The 24,116-nt window shown below is 48.8% G+C and overlaps 1 protein-coding gene across 2 annotated transcripts in view; it reads left to right on the top strand.

The window, feature by feature from the left end:
- COL25A1 (collagen type XXV alpha 1 chain) overlaps positions 1 to 24,116 on the top strand; it is a 971,115-nt gene that overhangs the window by 640,006 nt on the left and 306,993 nt on the right. For both annotated transcript variants that reach the window (XM_029596536.1, XM_029596528.1), the window contains exons 9-10: positions 161 to 277; positions 14,045 to 14,080. In XM_029596536.1, the coding sequence (XP_029452396.1) occupies positions 161 to 277; positions 14,045 to 14,080 (153 nt within the window). The remainder of the gene's footprint in view (positions 1 to 160; positions 278 to 14,044; positions 14,081 to 24,116) is intronic.

Below are 24,116 nucleotides of genomic sequence, written 5' to 3'. Positions count from 1 at the left end.
TGGAAAACACAACTCTTCCGCAAAGCAATAATCTTTGTACAGCCTAAATGCCCTCCCGGGCAAAGTGTAACATGTAAGACCATGGGGAAATTGTTGAAGGAAAGTCGTTATGGTAATGAATGTACAATTAATGATTGCATGTTTCTTGGTTCTTGTTAAGGGGGATCAAGGGCAAGCTGGGCCACCTGGACCTCCAGGACCCCCAGGCCCACCAGGACCCAGAGGTCCCCCCGGTGACACTGGTAAAGATGGTCCCAGAGGGTTGACTGGAGTGCCGGTAAGTTGTCCTTTTCAAAAAAAAATTTTTTTTAATTGCTGCTGGATTTTTATAGCCATTAGCTTTCATAATATCGCATCTTAAAGGGAATGATATTCATTAAAGACTATTATAGGTTTCTAAATCATGACTTTGTAGACAAAGTTACAATGCATATCTTTAGTATAAAACTTAGAAATATTGTACAACATGAAAAAATATACTATGGGGCGGATTTTGCATTGGCTTGGCGGCACACGCAAGCCCCGGGACGCGCATATGTCCCGGGGCTTGCAAAAATGGGCAGGGCCATGGGCGGTGCCATGGTCCGGGGTGGTCCGAGGACGTGGCTGCGGTCTGGGGGGCGTGGCCGAGTGCCCCGACACAGGGGCCTGTGTTAGGGCCTGGCCAGCCGGTGCGCGCAAGTTACGCCTGCCAGAGGGCATAACTCCATCGAAGAAGGTGTGGGGGGGGGGGGGATTTAGGTAGGGCCAGGGGGTGGGTTAGATAGGGGAAGGGAGGGAAAGGTGGGGGGGATTAAAAAAAAAACTTCCCTCCAAGGCCGCTCTGATTTATGTACCCCGCGCGCGCTAAATTTAAAATTGGCCCCTATAAGTGTAAAAGCAGAGTTTTAGGTCCCTGAATCAAAGTGCCCCCTTACAATGGTCCATATATAGAATATCAGACTGAGCCCTATAAAGAGGTTCTCTCCCTCCCCCCAATGCTCTCTTGTGCCTAACAAAAAGCAATAGCAAAGTGGCACACATATGTATGTGCATACAGCTCCCGATTTGCACGCATGGAGAGTATAGTATAACCTACACATGTAGGTTATAAAATAGTGCATATTTTTGTGCACAGCGAGATACATGCATTTATGGGCATACATGGTGGTGCTTTTAAAATATACCTTTTAATGTGCATTATTTCCTGTCCACAGCTAGTCTCACAAATGAAGTTAGACACAGGTAACTGCCACACTGTATCATTAGATACCCCCACAAGACTTGCCAAAAGTCCAGCAGGGGTCCGGAACGACCTCCTGCAGTCGAATCGTGATGCCGTATGGCCAGCGCCATTTTCCGTACGGAAAAACGATTTGCGTGCAGGAAGTCGTTCCCGGACCCCCGCTGGACATTTGGCAAGTCTTGTGGGGGTCAGGAGGCCCCCCCAAGCTGGCCAAAAGTCCCTGGGGGTCCAGCGGGGGTCCGGGAGCGATCTCCTACGCTCCTGACGTCGGGGGACAAAAAACAAAATGGCGCCGGCGCTACCTTTGACCTGTCATATGACAAGGCAAAGGTAGCGCCGGCGCCATTTCTACAACGCACCGGAGCCCTCTGGAAGACCAGCTTGACCTGTATTAATGCGGCCCACCTCTAAGTGGAAAGTTAATTTCACCTCTGGGGTTTTTGTTAAGTTTCCAGCATTAACCCTCACAAGTGTATTTTGTATTTATTTATTTATTTAGCCCGGTGGGTTTCTCCTGCAGTTTTGTGCCTAACAGCTCAGTCAGAACCAGCCTCTTATTGAGCTACAGTGCATCAAATCTCAGCCCAGCTATCTCGCTGAGAATCCTCAGCCAAGGGCAGCATCCTGCAGCTCTCACTGGAACCCAGCGAATGTGGACTCTGTGTCTGGCCACTAGGCATCACCGCTGAGGCTCCCTCCCCACTATCATTCCCCCCCCCCCCCAAGGGGCTCTGAAAACTGCTTCTGCAGCATCTCTAGCCCCAGTTGACCCAGAGAATGGGTCACATGATCCTGGAATCAAACTCAGATCCTCCACATAGCAGCACACAGCACTGCCAGCATCAATACTTAACAAGAACATTGAAATAATCAGTATATATACTGTATTTTTAAAATAATTTGCATATGCATTCCCATTACTGTAGGGAACTCTGGCAGTAACACTACTGCACATGCAGGTTATGCATGGTAAAGTTGTTTGCACATGGCTGTAACACCAAATTAATACATGGACTCTTAAGTGGATATACTAAACTTTAACAGCATCCTCTCTGGATCACTTCTATGATGTGTCTCAGATTTTTAAGTAACTTTTTTTGGTCCACTAAAGCTACGGAGGCATTTTGTTCTTGGACTGATCTGGGGATTTTTTTTAACTGACAACCCAAATTATTTCTTAGGAATAAACCATGCACCAAAATTCTACTTTGTGTTTCTGTTTTTAGGTCTGATTTGTATCTGAGTTTTGGCAGGGCTGGCCATAGGAACAGAGTGTGGTGTGCCACTTGAATTCATGACTGGATTCTACCTATTAAAGCAAAAATATCCTTTAAGTGGAGCCTCATAAACTTTTTCAGGACAAAAAATAATGTTTTTTTCATTAGTACAATTCCTGAAAGGCAGAAAAGCTTCCTACCACACTTTGTTTAATCCCTAATTAGGACTGAAGGAAGAGCTGACAACTTTGCCTGTGGAGCATGGTAGGCTTAACGTGACTAAACACAAGAGGTCAATATTCAAAGCCATTTAGATGGATAATTCACAAGTTATCCATCTAAATGGCTAGTTTTGAATATTCCCCTTTCTTTCCCAGATGAAAGTTATCAAATAAGTCATTAGCTGGCTAAGATTTAGCTAGATAAAAAAGGGACAAGTTAGAGGCACTCGGGGGTAGGGTAGGGTTGAATTAGCCAAATAACTTATCTTACTAACTCTAACATTTGGAGATAACCGAATAAGGTATTCATTTTAACATCAAATATACTCAGGTAGCTATTTCCTTGAATCCTCCCTAATGCTTTTTAAAAGAGGTAAGTAGTTTAGGAAGTATAGCTTATCTAAATCCTGTGAGATGCTAACTCCAAGGTATTTTAGAAAAGCTCGGACCAATTTGAAGGGGAACCTAGCCTGGATTTCAGTGCCTGTCTCTGATGACAAACCCAGGGCCAGTAATTCGGTTTTCTCAAGATTGATCTTGTATCCCGATACCACACTAAACTCTGAAATTATGTCTGTCACATGTTGCAAAGGAGAATATTATCCATGAACAAGACAATCTTGTGCTCTGAACTCCTGTGGGAACAGTGTCTCTGATGTTATAGTGGACGATCATCTGGGATCCAGTGATCACCAGTTGGTGTGGTTCAGTATTTGAGCACAGGATATGAAGGTTCATTCAAAGGTGAGGGTTCTAGATTTCATGCATGGGAAAATCTAGGGGAAGTAGAAGAGCTGTGGGAAAAACTAAAAGGAGATACTATAGGGGCAACTAAACCTGTTAGGAAATTAAGGGGCTCATTTTCTATAGCTTTCGCAAGCGAAAAAGGGACTTTTCGCATCCGAAAAGTCCCTTTTCGTGTGAGATAGCTAGATCAGGGTGGAGTCGTCACCGGAAGGGGAGGAGTCGGGGTGGCACCGAGGCAGACGCGGCGAAGACATGGCTGATGGCGAAAAGTTAAGGCCCCTTATCGCTGCCAGTAACGCGCCCAATAGCACCACCTTTCACGGTGGCGCTATTGGTTTGCGAAAGCTGGCACCGATAACACCATGGTGGTGTGATCGCTGCCGGCTTTCGCAGGCCCGCCCCCCCCCACTTCGCCCCCTGGTACCGCGCCATTCACTAAGGCCTGCGATTTTAGAAAATCCAGGCCTAAATAAAGGAAAAAGAGACCACTGTTGTTTCCTAAAAAGTGGCTGAAAAGATAAGGGAAAAAAGATTAGCATTCATAAATTTCAAGAGATCACAGAAAGGCTAAGACAGAAGTAGCTGGAAAAGCTAAGAGAAGCTGGAAAAAATAGGAATGCAAACGGAAGAATAAATAGCAAATACAGTAAAACAGGGAGACAAGACTTTTTTCAGATATATTAGTGATAGGAGGAAGGGCACAAGTGGCATTGTGAGACTCAGATGAAGGGAAGGAATATGTAGAAGATAATGAGTAAAAAGCAAATTTGCTTAACACATATTTCAGTTCAATGTTCAGTTCACTGTTGGTAGGGCCAGGAGCTAGAACACATAAAATGAACACAAATAAGACTGGAAGCGAAATAAACCTCAATCAGTTTTCAGAAAAGTGGTTTCATGTGTAGCTAACTAAACTGAAAATAGCAAAGGTGATGGGGCCAGATGAGATACATCCCAGGTTACTAAGGGAACTTAAAGAAGTTTTGACAGCTCCGCTAACTGACCTTTCAAAGCTTCTTTATACTGAGGAGTAGTTCCGGAGGACTGGAGATGGGCAGATGTAGTTACTATTCATAAAAGTGGAAGTAAAAAGAAGGCTGGGAACAACAGACTGGTTCTGTTCACATCTATGGTGAGCAAATTAATGGAATCGCTGCTGAAAAAGAGGATAAGTGCATTTTCTGGAATCCAATGGATTGCAAGATCCAAGGCAGCATGGCTTTACCAGAGGTAAATCATGCCAGACAAATCTGATCAATTTATTTGTTTGAGTGACCCAGAGAGAGAGTTGGATCAAGGGAGACTACTAGACGTAGTGTACTTGGATTTCAGCAAGGCCCATGACACAGTTCCAAATAAGTGACTTATAAATTAATTGAGCGCCCTTGGTATGGGTCCTAAAGTGATTAGCTCGGTTAGAAATTGGCTGAAAGGGAGGCAACAAAAGGTAATGGTAAATGGAGTTTACTCTGGGGGTGGGGGTGATACTAACGGTGCGCCTTAGGGATCAGTCCTAAGTCTGTTTCTTTTCATCATTTTCGTGATTGACATAACGGAAGAATTGTCGGGTAAGGTTTGTCTTTTTGCCGCTGATACCAAAATCTACAACAGGGTAGAGACCCAGGAAGGTGTAGAAAACATGAAGAGGGTGTTGCGATCCCGGGTCGGCCCCGGGATCGCCGCCTACCCGCTCGCGCTTCCAGCACCTGCCCGCGCTCCTCCGGCTCCCACGGACCTCTGCCACCGCGTCCCCGATGTCGGCCGACCGCACCCGGGCCTGCAGGCCCCGCTACCACCGCGTCTCCCTCGCGCCGGAGCAGCCGGCGTTCCGCAGCGGCTGGCTCTGCCCCCTAGACGCGCGCGCGTCTCTGCCCTGGAATTAAAGGGGCCAGCGCGGGAAACCCGGGGACGGCCTCCAAGTGACGTCAGACGCTGCAGGGCTATTTAAGCCCTGCAGTTGCTCCTCTTCTTTGCCTTGCAACGAGGTTCCCAGGTATTCCTGTCTCCAGTTGCTGCGTTCCTGTATCGTTGTCTTCTGCTTGGCTTCTGACCCCGGACTGGCTTACGGTGACCCTCTGGCTTCTGACCTCGGACCTGCTTACGTTGATTCTCTGGCTTCTGACCCCGGACCGGCTTACGTTGTTTCTCTGGCTTCTGACTCTGGACTGGCTTACGGTGATCCATTGGTTCCCGACTCTGGACTGGCGAGCAACGACCTCCCGGCACTCAACCTTGGACTCCATCGGACTCGGCCCCCGCGGGCCCTCCTAAGTCCCAGCGGCTGGGTTCCTACAGGCTCCTCCTGGGGGGACTCCGGCTTCCAGGGTGAATCTCCTAAGTCCCAGCGGCCGAACTCCTACGAGCTCCTCTCGGGGGAGGATCGGCTTCCAGGGCGAAGACCTTCCCACCACAGTGCCGGCTTCATCTTCTCCGTCCTCCTCGCCAAAGCCCTTTGTCGCATAGGGCTTCCAGAGTTCCTTCTTCGGCCGGCCACGAGTCTGTCCTTGCCGCCTCCCGGTCGGGGCCACTGCTGCAACCATCTTCAGCAAATCATCCTCTGGTTCCGATCGGCCCAAGGGTCCACGAATCCAACAGATTGCAAGGCCATGGACCCGGCGGACCTTGCCGGTTTAAAGGCTATTCCAGGCATAGCCCAGAAGCTGCAGCAACAGCAATCCTGCCTCGATACATTGATGTCAGCCGTTCAACGCCTGGCGGATCGGGTAGAAGGGACTTCCGCGGCCCGTCCCGCAGCATCCACGTCTCAGGTCAACCTGGGTTCCCTTGTCCCGGTACAGATGCCAGCACCTCCTAGGTACTCTGGAGATCCGAAGGCGTGTCGGGGTTTCCTCAACCACTGCTATATCCGTTTTGACCTCCTGCCTGCGCAGTTCACCACGGACCGGTCTAAAACGACCTACGTTATCTCTCTTCTGGACGGGAAACCCTTGGCTTGGGCTTCCTCCCTTTGGGAGCACCAAGACTCCCGATTAAATAACCTCGTGCTGTTCGTCAAAGCCTTCCGGAGGATCTTTGACGAACCACCCCGGGCCTCCACAGCTGCCTCAGAACTCCTCCAGCTGAAACAAGGCAATCGCCCCCTAGAGGAATATGCGATGGAGTTCCAGACCCTGGCCACCGAGCTGGCCTGGGGAGAGGACAGTCTACATGGGATATTCCTGGAAGGCCTGTCCCCCCGGCTCCAGGATGAACTCGCGGCCCGGGACCTTCCGGATGACCTACAGGAATTCATAGAACTGGCTGGACGCGTGGATCGGCGCATCCAGCGCCGTTTTCGAGAGCGAAGGTCCGCCCAGGGGCTGTCCGCTCGTCGAACCACGCCACCTCGGGCTCGAGCTTCACCTTCTGCGGCAGCTGCCTCTCCGCCTGAAGAACCCATGCAGTTGGGCCGGGGCCCTCTCTCGGCCGAAGAACATAGGCGCCGACGCTCGCAGGGCCTATGTCTCTACTGCAGTGGTAAGGGGCACTTCCTGGCTCGCTGCACAGAGCGCCCGGGAAACGCCCGAACCTAGAGTCTAGTGGGGAGTTGATTCTAGGCAGTACCTCTCCGAACTCCCCATGTACCGTTCCGGCGAGACTCTGTCTTCCTGGAGGAGGCTTCGATACCCTGGCGCTGCTCGACTCCGGGTCCGGGGGGAATTTTATTCTCCGAGATCTGGCGCAACAACTACAGCTCAAAGTCTTGCCTCAGGAACCACCTTTGCGAGTGTCATCCATCCAGGGTATTCCCCTTCCAGGGACCATTTCTACTCGTACGAGTCCTCTTCAGCTTCAGGTCGGGCTTCTTCATAAGGAGGAGATCTCTTTCCTCATCCTCGAGAAATCCATCCACCCGCTCATCCTCGGACTGCCTTGGCTAAGGAAACACTCGCCGGTGATAGACTGGCACTCGCTTCAGATCACGTCTTGGGGGCCTACCTGCTCCCACAGCTGTCTTCCTGCTCGCCCGCTTCAGACGCTCCCGCTTCTGGCAGCTCCGCTGACAGTGCCACCACAGTACCAGGCCTTCCGGGATGTCTTTTCCAAAGAGAAGGCAGAACTACTACCTGAGCATCGCCCCTTTGATTGTGCGATCGACTTACTGCCGGAAACCACGCCTCCTCGGGGTAGAGTCTATCCACTGTCCCTGCCTGAGACCCAGGCCATGTCTGCCTACATTAAGGAGAATCTGGACCGAGGGTTTATAAGACCATCCAAGTCCCCAGCAGGAGCTGGCTTCTTCTTTGTGGCCAAGAAGGATGAGTCTCTTCGGCCCTGTATCGATTACCGGGGCCTTAACCAGATCACCCGACGAGACCGCTATCCATTGCCTCTGATCCAGGAACTCCTGGATCGGCTGCAGGGAGCCCGCATCTTCACCAAGCTGGACCTTAGAGGGGCGTACAACCTTGTACGGATCCGGCCGGGAGACGAGTGGAAGACCGCCTTTAACACCAGGGACAGTCATTATGAGTACCTCGTCATGCCATTCGGTCTCTGCAACACCCCGTCCGTGTTCCAAAATTTAATGAACGAGGTACTTCGTGACCTCCTGTACACTTCGGTCATTGTCTACCTAGATGACGTCTTGATCTACTCCCGAGACCTTGAGGAACATCGTCGACACGTGCGCCAGGTTTTGCAAAAGTTAAGAGAGAACCGACTGTATGCCAAATTGGAGAAATGCCAGTTCGAAGCGGAATCTCTGCCCTTCCTGGGGTACATCATTTCCTCGACCGGTTTCCGCATGGATCCCGATAAAGTCGCGGCTATCCGGAGCTGGCCACAACCGATGGGAGTAAAGGCACTTCAGCGTTTCTTAGGCTTCGCCAACTTCTACCGCCACTTTATCCCGCAGTACTCCACCCTGGTGGCACCCCTAACGGCCCTTACACGCAAGGGTGCCGATGCCCGAAACTGGACTCCAACCGCCGTGCAGGCTTTCCAGGCTCTCAAGGAAGCCTTCCTCCAAGACACCTTTCTCCGACACCCGGACCCCTTACGCCCGTTCATTGTGGAGGTGGACGCCTCCAATGTAGCCATGGGGGCCCTTCTCTCCCAGACCTCCAAGGACGGTAAAACTCGGCCATGTTCCTACTTCTCCCGCAAGTTTTCCCCTGCCAAAAAAAACTACAGCATCGGAGATAAGGAGCTACTGGCCATCAAGTTGGCCTTTGAAGCATGGCGCCAGTGGTTGGAGGAGGCCCAACATCCCATCGTGGTTTATACAGACCACAAGAATTTAGAGTACTTGTCCCATGCGCAGAGGCTCAACCCCCGGCAGGCATGCTGGTCCCTCTTTTTTAGTCGGTTCGACTTCACCCTTCGGTACCGACCGGCGGCCAAGAATACCAGGGCAAACGCCCTCTCACGCACTACGGAGATTGAGGACATCTCCGAAACCCCGCAATACATTTTGGATCCAGCTAAAGTTCAGTTGGCAGCCACCGAACTTGTACCAGCGGGGAGGACGGTAGTTCCGGTACATGCAAGAAGGAAGGTCCTAGCATGGGCACACGACTCCCTGACGGCTGGTCATCCCGGGATCGCCCGAACTCTTCAATTACTGACGGAGTTCTATTGGTGGCCACGAGTGAAGGAGGACGTCCGCCTATACGTACAATCCTGCCCCACATGTGCGCAGCAGAAGCCCCCGCCTGGTCGTCCCTGGGGACTCCTCCATCCACTTCCTGTACCCACAGAGCCGTGGACCCATATCTCCACGGACTTCATCGTTGAGTTACCCCCGTCTCAGGGTAAGACTGTGGTTTGGGTCACCATTGACCGCTTCTCGAAAATGGCCCATTTTGTGCCACTTGCCAAGTTACCTACGGCTCCTGAGTTAGCTGAACTGTTTATCCAGCATATCTTCCGACTGCATAGTTTGCCTCTACACATTGCCTCGGACCGAGGGCCCCAATTTACGGCGAAATACTGGCGGGCGCTCTGCAGGAAATTTGGGGTTCAGCTAGACTTAACCACGGCGTTTCACCCCCAGGGCAATGGCCAAGTCGAACGCACGAATCGAACCCTGAAAGCGTTCCTCTGAGCCTTTGTAGGGGAGCAGCAGGACAACTGGGTTGCTCTCCTCCCGTGGGCTGAGTTCTCTTACAATCGCCATCGACACTCCGCCACACTACAGTCTCCCTTCCAGCTGGTTTATGGAAAGGTTCCCAAACCTCCGCTACCGTTACCAGTGTCTACCTCTTCGCCAGCGGCGCAACTGACGGCCAGCCAGATTCATCAGCTTTGGCACTACACTCAAGAGAAGCTCCACCGCACCGCCGCTCGGTTCAAGGCTTACGCAGATAAGTCCCGGCGACCCGCTCCAGTGTTTCTGCCCGGTTCCAAGGTTTGGCTCAGTACTAAGAATATTCAGCTCCGGATCCCTTCCATGAGGCTAGCGCCTCGCTACATCGGACCCTTCCGGGTAGCCGAACGTGTTGGCGCGGTTTCCTACCGCCTGCGGCTTCCATCTACCCTCCGCATACATGATGTCTTCCATGCCTCTCTCCTCAAACCGGTGGTTCTCTCTCGCTTTCGGCCGTTGCCTCCGGAGGCCACTCAGGTCGCCTCTGATCCTGGAGCCACGTACACGGTTAAGGAAGTCTTGGATGTCCGGTTCCGTAGTCACCACTGGGAATACCTCCTTTCCTGGGAAGGCTATGGTCCTGAGGAGAATTCGTGGGAGCCCTCTTCACACATCCTGGATAAAGATCTCCTCCGCCAATTTCATTCCAGACACCCGGACAAGCCGCGGCCCCCGGGGAGGGGGCGTAGGAGGGGGGGTACTGTTGCGATCCCGGGTCGGCCCCGGGATTGCCGCCTACCCGCTCGCGCTTCCAGCACCTGCCCGCGCTCCTCCGGCTCCCACGGACCTCTGCCACCGCGTCCCCGACGTCGGCCAACCGCACCCGGGCCTGCAGGCCCCGCTACCACCGTGTCTCCCTCGCGCCGGAGCAGCCGGCGTTCCGCAGCGGCTGGCTCTGCCCCCTAGACGCGCGCGCGTCTCTGCCCTGGAATTAAAGGGGCCAGCGTGGGAAACCCGGGGACGGCCTCCAAGTGACGTCAGACGCTGCAGGGCTATTTAAGCCCTGCAGTTGCTCCTCTTCTTTGCCTTGCAACGAGGTTCCCAGGTATTCCTGTCTCCAGTTGCTGCGTTCCTGTATCGTTGTCTTCTGCTTGGCTTCTGACCCCGGACTGGCTTACGGTGACCCTCTGGCTTCTGACCTCGGACCTGCTTACGTTGATTCTCTGGCTTCTGACCCCGGACCGGCTTACGTTGATTCTCTGGCTTCTGACTCTGGACTGGCTTATGGTGATCCATTGGTTCCCGACTCTGGACTGGCGAGCAACGACCTCCCGGCACTCAACCTTGGACTCCATCGGACTCGGCCCCCGCGGGCCCTCCTAAGTCCCAGCGGCCGGGTTCCTACAGGCTCCTCCTGGGGGGACTCCGGCTTCCAGGGTGAATCTCCTAAGTCCCAGCGGCCGAACTCCTACGAGCTCCTCTCGGGGGAGGATCGGCTTCCAGGGCGAAGACCTTCCCACCACAGTGCCGGCTTCATCTTCTCCGTCCTCCTCGCCAAAGCCCTTGGTCGCATAGGGCTTCCAGAGTTCCTTCTTCGGCTGGCCACGAGTCTGTCCTTGCCGCCTCCCAGTCGGGGCCACTGCTGCAACCATCTTCAGCAAATCATCCTCTGGTTCCGATCGGCCCAAGGGTCCACGAATCCAACAGAGGGATCTGACAAAGCTCGAGGAATGTCAAGAGTCTGGCAGCTAAGATTGAATTATAAAAAATGAACACTCTTGTCCTAGAAGGGTTGAATTACTAGTAGGGATATCTATGGCCAAAAAGTTTGTTTTAGTTTTAGAGGTTTTTTTTTTTTTAACTCTTTATAATTTAACATATAGCAAGATTAATTTGAAAACAGAAAATCAGAAATGATATAACATCTAAAGAAACAAATCATAAAAGAAAATTAAAAATATCAAACTCAGACCCAGCCCACAAAGTTCCAGGAGATTGCTAGAAGAAAATTCTAAAATAACCATACCCAGAGATTATGTTAAGCGAATGCCTTAAGTAAGAACAGAAATAGAAGGCGACAAAGAACCTTGCTGCACAACTTAATCACTCAAAAAGAAGGAAAGCTGATTAAGCTCATAGAATACAAAAGAAATACCCTTAAAGTTTACACAACCTTTGTAGGGGAATTTCAAGAAAAAGATAATTTTTCTAAAATAACATACCATTGATCGGCCACTGATTTTTCATGTTTTTCATCTTAAATTTTTTAATTGCAGGTAAAATGTGAATGCAACATAGTAGTAAAGTGATCAGCGAAAAAGGCCACAATGAATGCAAAATTAAACACAACATAAATATGTATTAGGAGTACATGTTGCTAGTGGCGAGGGCTAAGAGGTCAATATTAAGACACTTTGTCCAGCTACGTTTGGGATTTAACCTGACAGATCATTGGGTTTTAATTTCCCACTGCTCTGAATGGCTCCAGTTTATTCAGCTAACTGTTCAGATGGATTAAAGCTAGCCAGATAAAATGGAGGCATTCTGGGGGTATTCTGTAGCGGAGTTAAAATTAGCCAGATAACTTAATCAGCCAACCCGGTATGCAGAATTAACTGGATATCTTATCCGGCTCAGTCTGCTCGTGCCATAAAACAGTCCTAAAGTTAGCCAGATACATTTATTATGCTAGGACTTTGACTATATTCAGCAGAGCCCCTACCTCTAACAATTTATCCAACTAACTTTAGTCAAATAAATTGTCTGTTCACCACATTGCTGAATATTGACCTCTACAAATATACTAGGATGCATAAGAGTATTATTAGTAGAGCTAAGGCAGGGATAATACATTTGGGTTGTGCAAGTAATTGATGAAACCTCGTCTGGAATATTATGACCATTTCTAAAGGCAATATCTCCAGAAGGATATAGACAAAGTAGAGGTAGTCCAGAAAAGGACTACCAAAATTGATGCAGAATCAGCAGCATGAGCCCAATCAATTTAGATTTAAATATCCATACTCTAGAGGAAGAGGGAGAAAAGGGAATAGACATTCAGTACCACAAAGGCATAAATAATGCAAAAGAAACAAACATTTTTTACTGGGAAGGATAAATAAGAGGTGCTGATATATGGCTCAAAGGGAGTAGATTCGGGAATTACATAAGGAAATATCGCCCGGACTTTAAAAGGCCTGCCTGTGTAAATCATGGGGTTTAGGCATGTGGCTGGGTCCCTTTGAAAATTCGCGCAGCACGCGCAAGGCCCGGCCACGCGCGTAAACCCCGGTACGCGCACAAGTGCCGGACCTCTTCAAAGGGGCGGACCGGGGTGCATGTCCTGGGCGGGGTAGGACGGAGGGCGGCTGGCTCAGTGGCCATTAGCCGCGGTCCTGGGGAAGCGCGCACCGGCAGCCAGCCAGCGCGCATAAATTACTTCTGCTCTCAAGGAGCAGCAAGTAATAAAACAAAAAAATTGAGCCAAGGTAGGTTAGTTTTAGGGGGTGGGGAGGAGAGGGGAAGGGGAAGGAAAGTTAGGCAGGGGATTAGAGAAGTTCCCTCCCAGTCCGCTCCTTAATTGGAGTGGACTGGGAGGGAACTGGGGAAGGGCCGATTGTGTCACCGCACGGACTTTGCATAAATTCATCCCTCCTTGTGCATGTCGCCCGCACATGCGTGCGCGGATTATAAAATCTGGCACGCATGTGCGCACGGCCACTCGATTTTATAACATGCATGCGCTGGCGCGCGCATGTTATAAAATCAGCGTGTCCATGTGCGTGCGCCAGAAACCGCACGCACGTGGATGCGCGCACGCATGTTATAAAACCTACCCCTGTATTTTCACTGAAAGAGTAGTAGATACATAGAACAACCTCCCAGTGGAGTTGGTGGAGGCCAAAACAATAACTAAATTAAAGAAAGCCTGGGATAAGCACAGAGGATTCTTGGATATGAAAATATATGAGTATAGCCTGAGACAGAATATGCTTCAGGATATTGCACCCACATTGGGCAGACTAAATAGGGCTTGTGATCCTTATCTATCAGTTTTTGTGTTTCTGTGTTTCATTATTAGACCCATGTCTTCACTTTCAAGCAGTAGCGAGTACTAGGTGTTTGCCAGTCTTGGACGTCAGGAGCCAGTTTCATGCCATTTAGTAACAAGAGGCTTGATTCACCCATTGTGAGGCTGACAAGAAAATCTTGCTGAATAGTATGATACATACTTCTGAAAATGTAGATGGAGAATACTGAAGGATGTGCATTAACCTCATTATTAACCTCTTTTCTGATAACCTGCTGAGAGTATAAAGCTCACGTATACATCATATACAGTATAGACTATAAAGGGTAGCCGGAAATATTTTCTGAGCCCCTCAGATTGTTTGAGGGACATAATTTATGTAAATGTTGAAAATGACTAATGGATGAAAGAGCCCAGCCATGGCTATCCAGAATTAACCTTTGAGGTTTGTTAGCCAGAGAGCTATTTGTAGCTGTTTCTGCATATGTAATAAAAGATAACAGCTATTTAAACTGCTAAAACAGATGCCATGTTTAAATACAATTACTAATAGGTACCACTTTTTTTTTAAAGGGAGAATCAGGCAAACCAGGTGAACAAGGCTTCTTGGTAAGATTCTTCTATTTGTTGTTTCTGTAACTTATGAACTCTTATAACCTGCAAAAAGTTTGGTGTTGAATATTCTTTGTATACATATTTATAGCTTTAGGCTACTGAAGGCATACAATATTGTACTGGAATTGAAAATGCATTCTGTTGACTATGTATTCAAAAACTGTTGTACAGTAATTATGAAAGATGTCTACACCAACAGAGAAACATAAAATAAACATATTTTTTTCATTTCTTCAGTCCCACGGGTTCTGCTCAAGAACTGTTATTTAACTGCAGTTCCCCACTCCACGGGTTCTGCTCTTTCTCCTCTATAATAAAGTCTCTCTTACAGCTGTGTCCTAAGCCTCTGAGACCGCACCTACCAAAGGTGAGGCCACAGGGCTCCTCTCTGTGAGCGGAGTCATCTCTCACCTCAGCCCAGGGTTCACATCCATACCAAGACATAACAGATTGCTAACTCCATAGACCCGGCTCAGGTCTCAGCCCTCCAGGCCATACCTGGGCTGGCACAATGACTCTCCAAACAGCAGAGGACATTAGAGACTTTGGCTAACATTTTCAACCAGTTGAGCTCTCGGCTGGACTCAGCTTCAATGCCTGACAAACTCACCGCCACTTCACAGGCATTGCCTATATGGCACTCCGTACCCTTGCCTGCACCTACACGTTTTACAGGTGATCCCCTGCTATATAGGGGCTTTCTAAATCAGTGCTGTATGCACTTTTCCCTGCAACCTACCTACTTTCCAGATGTAGTGTCCAAAACTATGTAACATACTGTCTCTTTTAGATTGGAAAGCCGTGGCATGGGCATCACCTCTTTGGGAGCGTAATGATCCAATTCTCAAAGATTTAACCAGCTTCCTTTCTCTCTTTCGTTCTGTTTTTGACGATCCCACTTGCAAGACTTTCACTGGTTCTGCACTCCTGCATATCCAACAAGGTACCAAATATTTAACTGACTATGTTATTGAGTTTAAAACCTTGTCCTCGGAACTACATTGGGACCTGGATTGCCTACAGACTATTTTCCTGGAAGGCCTTCATTTTCACATTAAAGATGAGCTAGCAGCACGTGAGCTTCCCGATTACTTGGACACTCTCATTGACTTAGCCAGACGTATTGATCGTCGTCTGCATGAGCACTCACAGGAGCTTAAAGCTTCCAAGAAGATGCCATCGGGGGTACCTCGCTCTCATCCACCACCAGTTACCCAGACTACGCTGGTACCTATTATTGAAGAAGAGGAACCCATGCAACTGGGCCACAGTCATTTATCTGCTAAAGAGAGGCATCACCGGAAAAGACTAGGCCTCTGCATGTACTGTGAACAACCTGGTCACGCTGTTCCCACCTGTCCTATCTGTCCGGGAAACTCGCAGACCTAAGATCCGCTGGAGAACTCCTCCTAGGTCTAACCTCTCTATCACCTCCACTGACCCTTCCAGTCTTTATTAATTCCGAAGCCCTTGAGTTCCACACATTAGCCTTAGTGGATTCCGGTGCAGGTTCGAACTTTATACTCGGACAACTCATGGAGCACCTACGAATTCCCACTGTTCGGACACCCACACCACTGCTCTTGTCTTCTATCCATGGCAAGCCATTACCTGGTGAGGTCTCGTTTTCCACTCAACCTATCTGTCTCCGCACAGGGTCCCTTCATACAGAGACCATTTCTTTTCTAATGCTAGATAAGGCAATACATCCGGTGGTACTCAGATTACCATGGCTACAATTGCACACACCTCAATTTGACTGGAGCACCCTTCAACTATCCCAATGGGGGAAGTCTTGCCATGGGAAATGTCTCGAGGTGGTGACTCCTATGCCGTGCATGACCACTACCACCTCTCTTCTGGGCCTACCTCCACAATACTCCGCCTATTTTCTAAAGCAGTGGCAGACACCCTACCACCTCACCGATCTTTTGACTGTGCCATCAATTTATTACCTGATACCGAGCCTCCGAGAGGAAGGGTGTATCCACTTTCTCTCTTGGAAACCAAGGCCATGTCCTCCTATATCCAAGAGAACTTGGCGAAGGGTTTCATTCGACCTTCTAAGTCTCCTGCTGGGGCCGGGTTCTTTTTTGTGGACAAGAAGGATGGTTCCCGTCACCCATGTATAGACTACCAGGGCCTGAACGAGATCACTATGAAGGATCTCTACCCACTGCTATTGATCTCCGAACTTTTTGATAGGTTCCAAGGAGCCAAAATATTCACAAAATTGGACCTTGGAGGGGCATACAATTTGGTCCAAATACACCAGGGCGATGAATGGAAGACAGCATTTAATACTCGCGATGGCCATTTTGAATATATTATTTAGTCATGCCCTTTGGTCTTTGCAATGCCCCAGCCGTGTTTTAAAACATGATGAATGAAATTTTCAGGGACATGCTTTACACCTGCTGTTATTATTTGTGATAATTGTGGGTGGATCCTTGGGCCGGTGGCAGATGACCACGCCCACGGGGGAAGATCCCGAGAGGGACCACCGGTCAGGCTCAGAGTTCGGAGACAGACACACACTTAGTTCTTTTATTAAACTGTTTTAGAGAACCACCAGAGGTGGCAGTAATGAGCTGGAAGACCCCGGTTGGGCTGTAGTCCCTCAGGCACTGGAACAGCGATCCCAGGATGGCTGAGCTGTAGAGAAACTGAGATAGTGAGTAGGCAGAGTATGCAGAGTTCAGGAACAGAACCTTGATGATAACACTCACACAATAGTCTCTTGGAACAGCCCAGGAGAGTGAATTCCATCTGCAGCGATACCTGGAGGCAGCTAGGTAGGAAACGCTTTGCTAACTCAATTAGCTAGCAAAACAAGAGACCTTAAATATCTGGTGATGATGACGTCATCTCAGGGGGATGCCCCTGAGGTTCATGTCACAGCTGGTACTTGAGTTGGGGCCATGCCGCACGCACGCCCTTAGGTCTCAGGAGAACATGGCGGAAGGCAGCATCTAGCCGGTCCGGGAATGCCAGAGGAGGTCAGCAGAATGACGCAGCGGCAGCCAAACTTCCATCAACCAAAGAGGGAGTCGCCAAAGAGGTAAGGTGGGCGGACTGGAGACGTCGGGCAGTGACGGTCGCAACACCTGCGTAGTAGTCTTATCTTGACGACATACTGGTTTTTTCCCAGAACCTCCAGAACCATCAATTGGACATCAAGAAGGTTCTCCAGAGATTGAGAGATAACCACATATATGCCAAATTAGAAAAATGCTCTTTTCACCAAGAATCCGTTCCTTTTTTAGGCTATGTGGTATCCAGCCAGGGGTTCCAGATGGATCCGCAAAAGACCAAGAGTATTTGAGACTGGCTCTGAGAAGATTCTTTGGATTCACCAACTACTACAGATCATTCATTCATCACTATTCCACCTTGACCACGCCTCTTACTGCCATGACGCGAAAAGGAGCTAATCCTTCTCAATGAACCTCAGAAGCCGTGATCGCCTTCCAAAAACTCAAGGAGGCATTCCTTCAAGAGCCTCTTCCACACCACCCAGATACCCGTCGACCTTTCATCGTTGAGGTAGATGCTTTGGATGTCGGGGTAGGAGCAGTCTTTAGCCAACACGCTGACAACCATACCCTATATCCCTGTTCCTTATTTTCTCGGCGTTTTTCTCCAGCCGAACAAAACTATGGGATAGGACACAAGGAGCTCTTAGCGATTAAATTGGCATTTGAGGAGTGGCACCCATGGCTTGAAGGCGCTCAACATCAAATCACGGTTTACACCGACCACAAAAACCTTGAATACTTGCGTCACGCACAACGCCTGAATCACAGACAGGCCCATTGGTCATTATTTTTTAACCACTTTGACTTCCTCTTGAAGTACTGCCCAGCAGACAAGAACACTCGCGTGGATGCCTTATCCCATTGCTTTTCTATGGAAGATGTCCCTGACACTCCACGTCATATCATCAACCCTAATAGGGTACTTCTCTCTGCTACTCACATGGTTCCAGCCAGGAAAATGGTGGTTCCATAGACCCTCCGGAAGAAGATACTCCAATGGCCCATGATTCTCTACTCGCAGGTCATCCCGGACAATCTTGAACCTTAGCTACTCTACAAAGGTATTACTGGTGGCCCTCCATGAAAAAAGACATTTGGGCCTATGTGGAGTCATGTCCTATCTGCGCTAGACAGAAACCACCACCGGGTCATCCTTGGGGACTTCTTCAAGCACTACCTTCTCCAACTGAACCGTGGACGCATATTGCCACAGACTTCATAGTTGACCTACCAGTGTCCGATGGCAGTAACACCCGGATTACCTTCTGCTCCAGAATTGGCAAAACTATTCATCTGTCATGTCTTTCATCTCCATGGCCTGCCAAGACATGTCCTGTCCGACAGAGGGGTCCAATGTACAGCAAAGTTTTGGAAGGCTCTATGCAGAAAATTTGACATCTCTCTGGATTTCACAAGCACTTACCACCCACAGGCAAATGGACAAACAGAACAAATCACACACTAAAACAATTTCTCTGAGCCTATGTTAATTCCAGGCAAAGCGATTGGTCCAAGTTGCTTCCATGGGTCGAATTTCCATTGAATTCCCATCCATCAGCATCTACAGGGTCATCACCTTTTCAACTTGTCTATGGACGTCAACCTCTACCTCCTCTGCCGGTTCCGTTGTCGGTACCGTCTCCAGCAGCCCATATGTCGGCACAAGAACTGCATCAACTCTGGAAGCACACCAAGGAACTTCTTCAGTATGCTGGACAGAAGGACAAAAGGTTCTATGATGCTCACCACCGAGCCACTCCACAGTTACAACCTGGAGACAAGTTATGGCTCAGTACCCGCTTCATCTGCCTAAAACTGCTTTCTGCTTCATTTGCATCTAGATACATTGCGCCTTTCGCAGTGCTTCGCCGCCTGGGTCCCATCACCTACAGCCTACAGTTACCTGCCTCTCTGTGCATCCACAATGCCTTCCACATCTCCCTTCTCAAGTCTCTCAGATTATTGGAATTCTCGAGGAAGACACCTGAACCACAACCTCTTACAACTGAAGAGGACATCACCTATCAGGTCGAGGATTTATTGGATGTAAGGAAACATGGAACGGGCTGGGAGTACCTCATATCCTGGGAAGGATTTGGTCCCGAGGAGAATAGTTGAGAGCCTGCAAGCAACATCCTCGACAAGAAGTTGATCCGGCAATTCCACATTTCCCATCCTAGGAAACCAAATCCCCCGGGGAGGGGTCCTAAGAACTGCAACTTCTCATGCTCACCTCCTTTTTTTCACTGCACCATCAAATCTAGGACTAGTGGCAGCCTCCGCCAGTCACCACCGACCTCCCTGGTGTTCCTGGGATGGCGTGGGCGCTGCCGACCGTCATCTTGCTTCTGGAGTCACATAGGTGCGTGCGCACGTGCATGGGCCAGCTATGTACACGTCATGGCGGGAACCTTGGGAGCGTCCCCTCCGGATGACGAAGTCTCGCTACCTGTACTTAAGCAGACCGGCCCTATGCACTGACAAATTAGCAAGGAGTCTCCTCGTTGCTGAATTCACTTCTCTTGTACTACCAGTTCCAGTTCCTGGCTTGCTGTGCGAACGCTCTGAGTACCCGCTCCTCGGGGGCTCTTCTGCATTCCTAGGCTATCCACTCCTTGGAGGGTCTTCCTGCTTTTGAACTCCTGTTTGTTCTACTTCTCAGGTCTTCCCTTGGAACCACGTCTCGTGAGTACTTCTTTCATACTTCTACTCTACCAAGCCTGCGGTGTACCCCATGTCTTGGGCCATTACTGTGTCCTCCTCAGCAGGATTTACTTCACTGCCTTAACTTCTTCAGGAACCTTCTGAGCTTCCATGCCTCTGACTACCTCAGCATTACCATCATTGAACAGTCATCCTCGTATACACCGCGCTGTGGGCCACTACTGGATCTGCACACCTGAGGTAATCGCTTCACCACTGAGAAGGTTGTCTGGCGAGGTGAGAGATGACTCTGCCCACAGGGAGGAGCCCTGTGGGCCTCACAGTCGGTAGGCGCGGTCTCAGAGGCTTAGGACACAGCTGTAAGAGAGACTTTATTATAGAGGAGAAAGAGCAAAACCATGGAGCGGGGAACTGCAGTTGAAATATAGTTCTTGAGCAAGGGATATGCCCAGAGTGATGTGAATATCCGGTAGTGGCCCGCGGAGCAGGGTACACCAGGCAGCCTTCTCAGAAGTGAAGCAATTACCTCAGGTGTGCAGATCCGCGCTGCAAGCCACTACCGGAGTAGAGTTGCTACCATAAGCAAATTGCTGGGCAGACTGGACAGACCATTTGGTCTTTATCTGTCATCATTACTATGTTACTATGAAAACGCTTCTTCTGACCCCTCTCAATATCCTCAATTCCTTTTCTCTGAGGTGCTGGTTAGAAGACTCTTGTAGTGGCTCCATGCTTGGAGCCCATGTCTTGGATGCTGGTGTCTTCCCTCCAGCCATGGCTTGCACGTTGCTGACAGTCTTTCTTCTTCATCCTTGTGAAGGCCCCCCCTCCTATGAATACCTGGCTCCGGAGATTATCTGTGAATGTGCAGGCCTAGGCTGTAATTTTGAGAATGGTGAAGGGGAGATATGATACAGACATTCGGGTACCTGAGAAGTATTAATGATGCACAAACTTCCAACCTTTTCAATTTGAAAGGAAATGGTAGAACCTAGGGGTCATGATATGAAATTCCAAGGGGATGACTCAGAACACGTCTTCAAAATTAAAGATCAAAGACAGTTTAAAGACTAAATGACAAGCACTATTCTTCCTTATTCCGCTGGGATTATCACTTGGGAGCACAGTGAACACTTAATACAGAACACTTTGTTACCATCTGTCAAATTATTGGACAGGTGCTAATTTTAAGGTGATGCTTTCAGGATACTTTTGATATGTTTTTTGAATTGTCCCTTCTGTAATAAAGGCTCTACAAACCAACATAATAGGTGCAATTTTAACTGATATTTTAATGCAAGAGGTAAGAAGGCAAGACAAAACATGTACTCCCTGATTTACAGCTTGCAGGGGAAACAACCAAAAGCAAAAGAAATGCAGTCTTCCTTACTGGGTGATCAGAGAGAAGAGGCCCAGTCCAGCACAGTCTTTTTTCAGACCCAGCAACAAAGCATTCAGGAGAAGTTGTAACAGCAGATAACTCTACTGGCTTGCATTTAAGGACAGCAGGGTTGATAGGGTAGGTTTACCCATAGCCAATGGGAGCCTGGCTAGCTATAGCCCAGCCCACAGTACCTGGGAAGATAATACTAGTACAGCTTCCCTAATTACTCCCAGATAAAATAGCTTTCTCTGTAGAGCTCTAGTCTACCACTTCCAAGGCTAGCAGTTCAAACTCCACATCCAGCCATACAAGCTACTGGGAAAGCAGGCAAACAAGCCAACTCTCTGTTGCTGAAAAGAGCATAGAGGTTGTGGAAGCTGAAGCCTAAAAAGCTCACAGTGTCTTCTGCTGACAGAGATGAGCCTTTACGTCCTCTGTTGCTGAAAGATGGATCACAGTATCCTTTGGTTCTCTGCTAGGAGAAGTATTTAGAGGAGCCTTTCAGTTCTCTGCTCTTAGAGTGCAGGTGCTGTGGAATCTAGAGATGTGCAAGCGTTTATCACGAATTAGGCAATTACAAAGAAATTGCCTAATTCGTCCTGGTTCGGGGGCCCCGAAACCCGAAAAGGATTTTCTCCGAACTTCGGGGAAAATCCATTTTTCGGGTTTGTATGGGGAGAGAGGCACTTTTTTTTTTAAAATTAAAAACCACCCCAAACATTAACATTAACTATAATAACACCCCCCACCCCCATCCCTCCCCAAGACTTACCAACATCCCTGGTGGTCCAGCGGGGTCCCGGGTGCCATTTGTCCCTCCGTAGCGAGCCCAGTGTGCTAGTGCTAGCCACACTCAAAATGGTGCCGAATAGCCTCTGAACTACTATGTCACAGGGGCTACCGGCGCCATTGGTCAGCCCCTGTCACATGGTAGGAGAACCGACCAATGGCGCCGAAAGCCCCTGTGACATAGTATGGGCAAAGGCTATCGGCGCCATTTTGATTATTGGCAGCCGACGACGACATCACTCCAGGACCCCTGCTGGACCCCCAGGGATTATTGGCAAGCTTTTTGGCCAGCTTGGGGGGGGCCTCCTGACCCCCCCAAGGCTTGCCAATAATCCCTGGGGGTCCAGCGGGGGTCCTGGAGCGATGTCGTCGTCGGCTGCCAATAATCAAAATGGCGCCGATAGCCTTTGCCCATACTATGTCACAGGGGCTTTCGGCGCCATTGGTCGGTTCTCCTACCATGTGACAGGGGCTGACCAATGGCGCCAGTAGCCCCTGTGACATAGTAGTTCAGAGGCTATTCAGCACCATTTTGAGTGTGGCTAGCACTAGCACACTGGGCACGCCACGGAGGGACAAATGGCACCCGGGACCCCGCTGGACCACCTGGGATGTTGGTAAGTCTTGGGGAGGGATCGGGATGGGGGGGGGGTGTATGTAATGTATTAAAATTAATTTAAATGCGTGGGGTGGGGTTTTTTTTAGCTTTGTTTTCTCGCGTCGTTTTTTGGCACAGTTTCGGTTTTCCCCGTTTAGTTTTTGTTTCTTTTTTAAAAAAAAACTAAACGATAAAAATCGAACTTTACCACGAAGTATCCAAGTCAAAAAACGACCCGGTAGCAAAACACGAAGCACATCTCTAGACTGGAATCTAAGCCTAGACAGCTCACAGAGTCTCCTGCTGGGAGAAGTATGCAGATGAGCCTTCCAGTCCTCTGTTGCAGACAGACACCACTTCCTCTTTCTGTCACAGACCATGGGATACAGTTGGTTGCATCTGAAAGAATGGATTTATGTAGTCACTATGGCTTACTCACAGCCATTTCTTTCAACCGATAAAATATAACTAGACCTGCAAAGAATAATCTTTTCACCAAGACAACACTCCAAACACTGATCACATCATTCTATATTACTACAATGTGCAATGTCTTGCGCCTCCCTTTAGCTCAGTGGGGAAGGGTTTTGCTCACTGTCTCATTGAGTTTGGCTGACAGGGATTTCTCCATTTCTGGAACTCCTTTCCGAGAAAAATTAAGATTCAGCCCTTCTCTGCTCTCCTTTGGAGAAAAGTTAAAAATATATCTCTTCCCAGAAGGCAAGTTTCAAACTTTCTACATATTTGCAAAGTCTGTGGCTATTTTTTGCCTGCAGAACTTGCACCAGTTCTGAAAGGGAAAGTATGCGCATACTTTTACTTTGAAAATTGCCAAGAAAAAAATACCATACCCACTTGCACCTCCATTTTGTGTGGATACATTATTAAATTCAATTAGTAACATACTTTTGAAAATTCAGAACTAAGAGCCTAACTTTCAAATCTATCTGTGATAACATATTTATGCACCCAAGAGGACGTGTAGATTAATGGCAATGTTTTATAATCTATGCAGCAGCAGCTGTACACTTTAGTTCTGCTCCAAAAGTGCACACAGATGTTTCAGTATGCTTGAATATTTCCAATGCAAGAAAATGCATACTTTACCTATTTTAGAAACATATGCACGCATATTTTAGGTGCATAGAAAAATATAACATGAGAGGCAGGTATTTTATGAAATATGTGTATACCATTTTGAAAATATTTATTTGTGCACGCACTTGAAATCATGAGTTCTCCAATACCTCTGCCAGTTCACCTATTCCATCTCCAGTTCACCCAGAACCAGGGGCAGATTGCAGGAAAGTATCAACCTGGGGAATTTTTTCTAAATCAGCCATATCTGGTATATAAAAATTAAAAATAAATAAATAAATAAATAAATATCTGACTCCTTTGTGCATTTTCCCTTCAGCCCATGCTTTAACAGCTCCTAAAAGCAAAGGGGCGGATTTTCAGAGCCCTGCTCGCGTAAATCCGCCCAAAACCGGGCGGATTTACGCGAGCAGGGCCCTGCGCGCCGGTAAGCCTATTTTACATAGGCCTACCGGCGCG

This window comes from Rhinatrema bivittatum, chromosome 1, assembly GCF_901001135.1.
Source record: "Rhinatrema bivittatum chromosome 1, aRhiBiv1.1, whole genome shotgun sequence".
Taxonomy (NCBI): Eukaryota; Metazoa; Chordata; class Amphibia; order Gymnophiona; family Rhinatrematidae; genus Rhinatrema; species Rhinatrema bivittatum.
The sequence above is the reverse complement of the archived record's forward strand: the minus strand, read 5'-3'. Positions and strand labels throughout refer to the sequence as shown.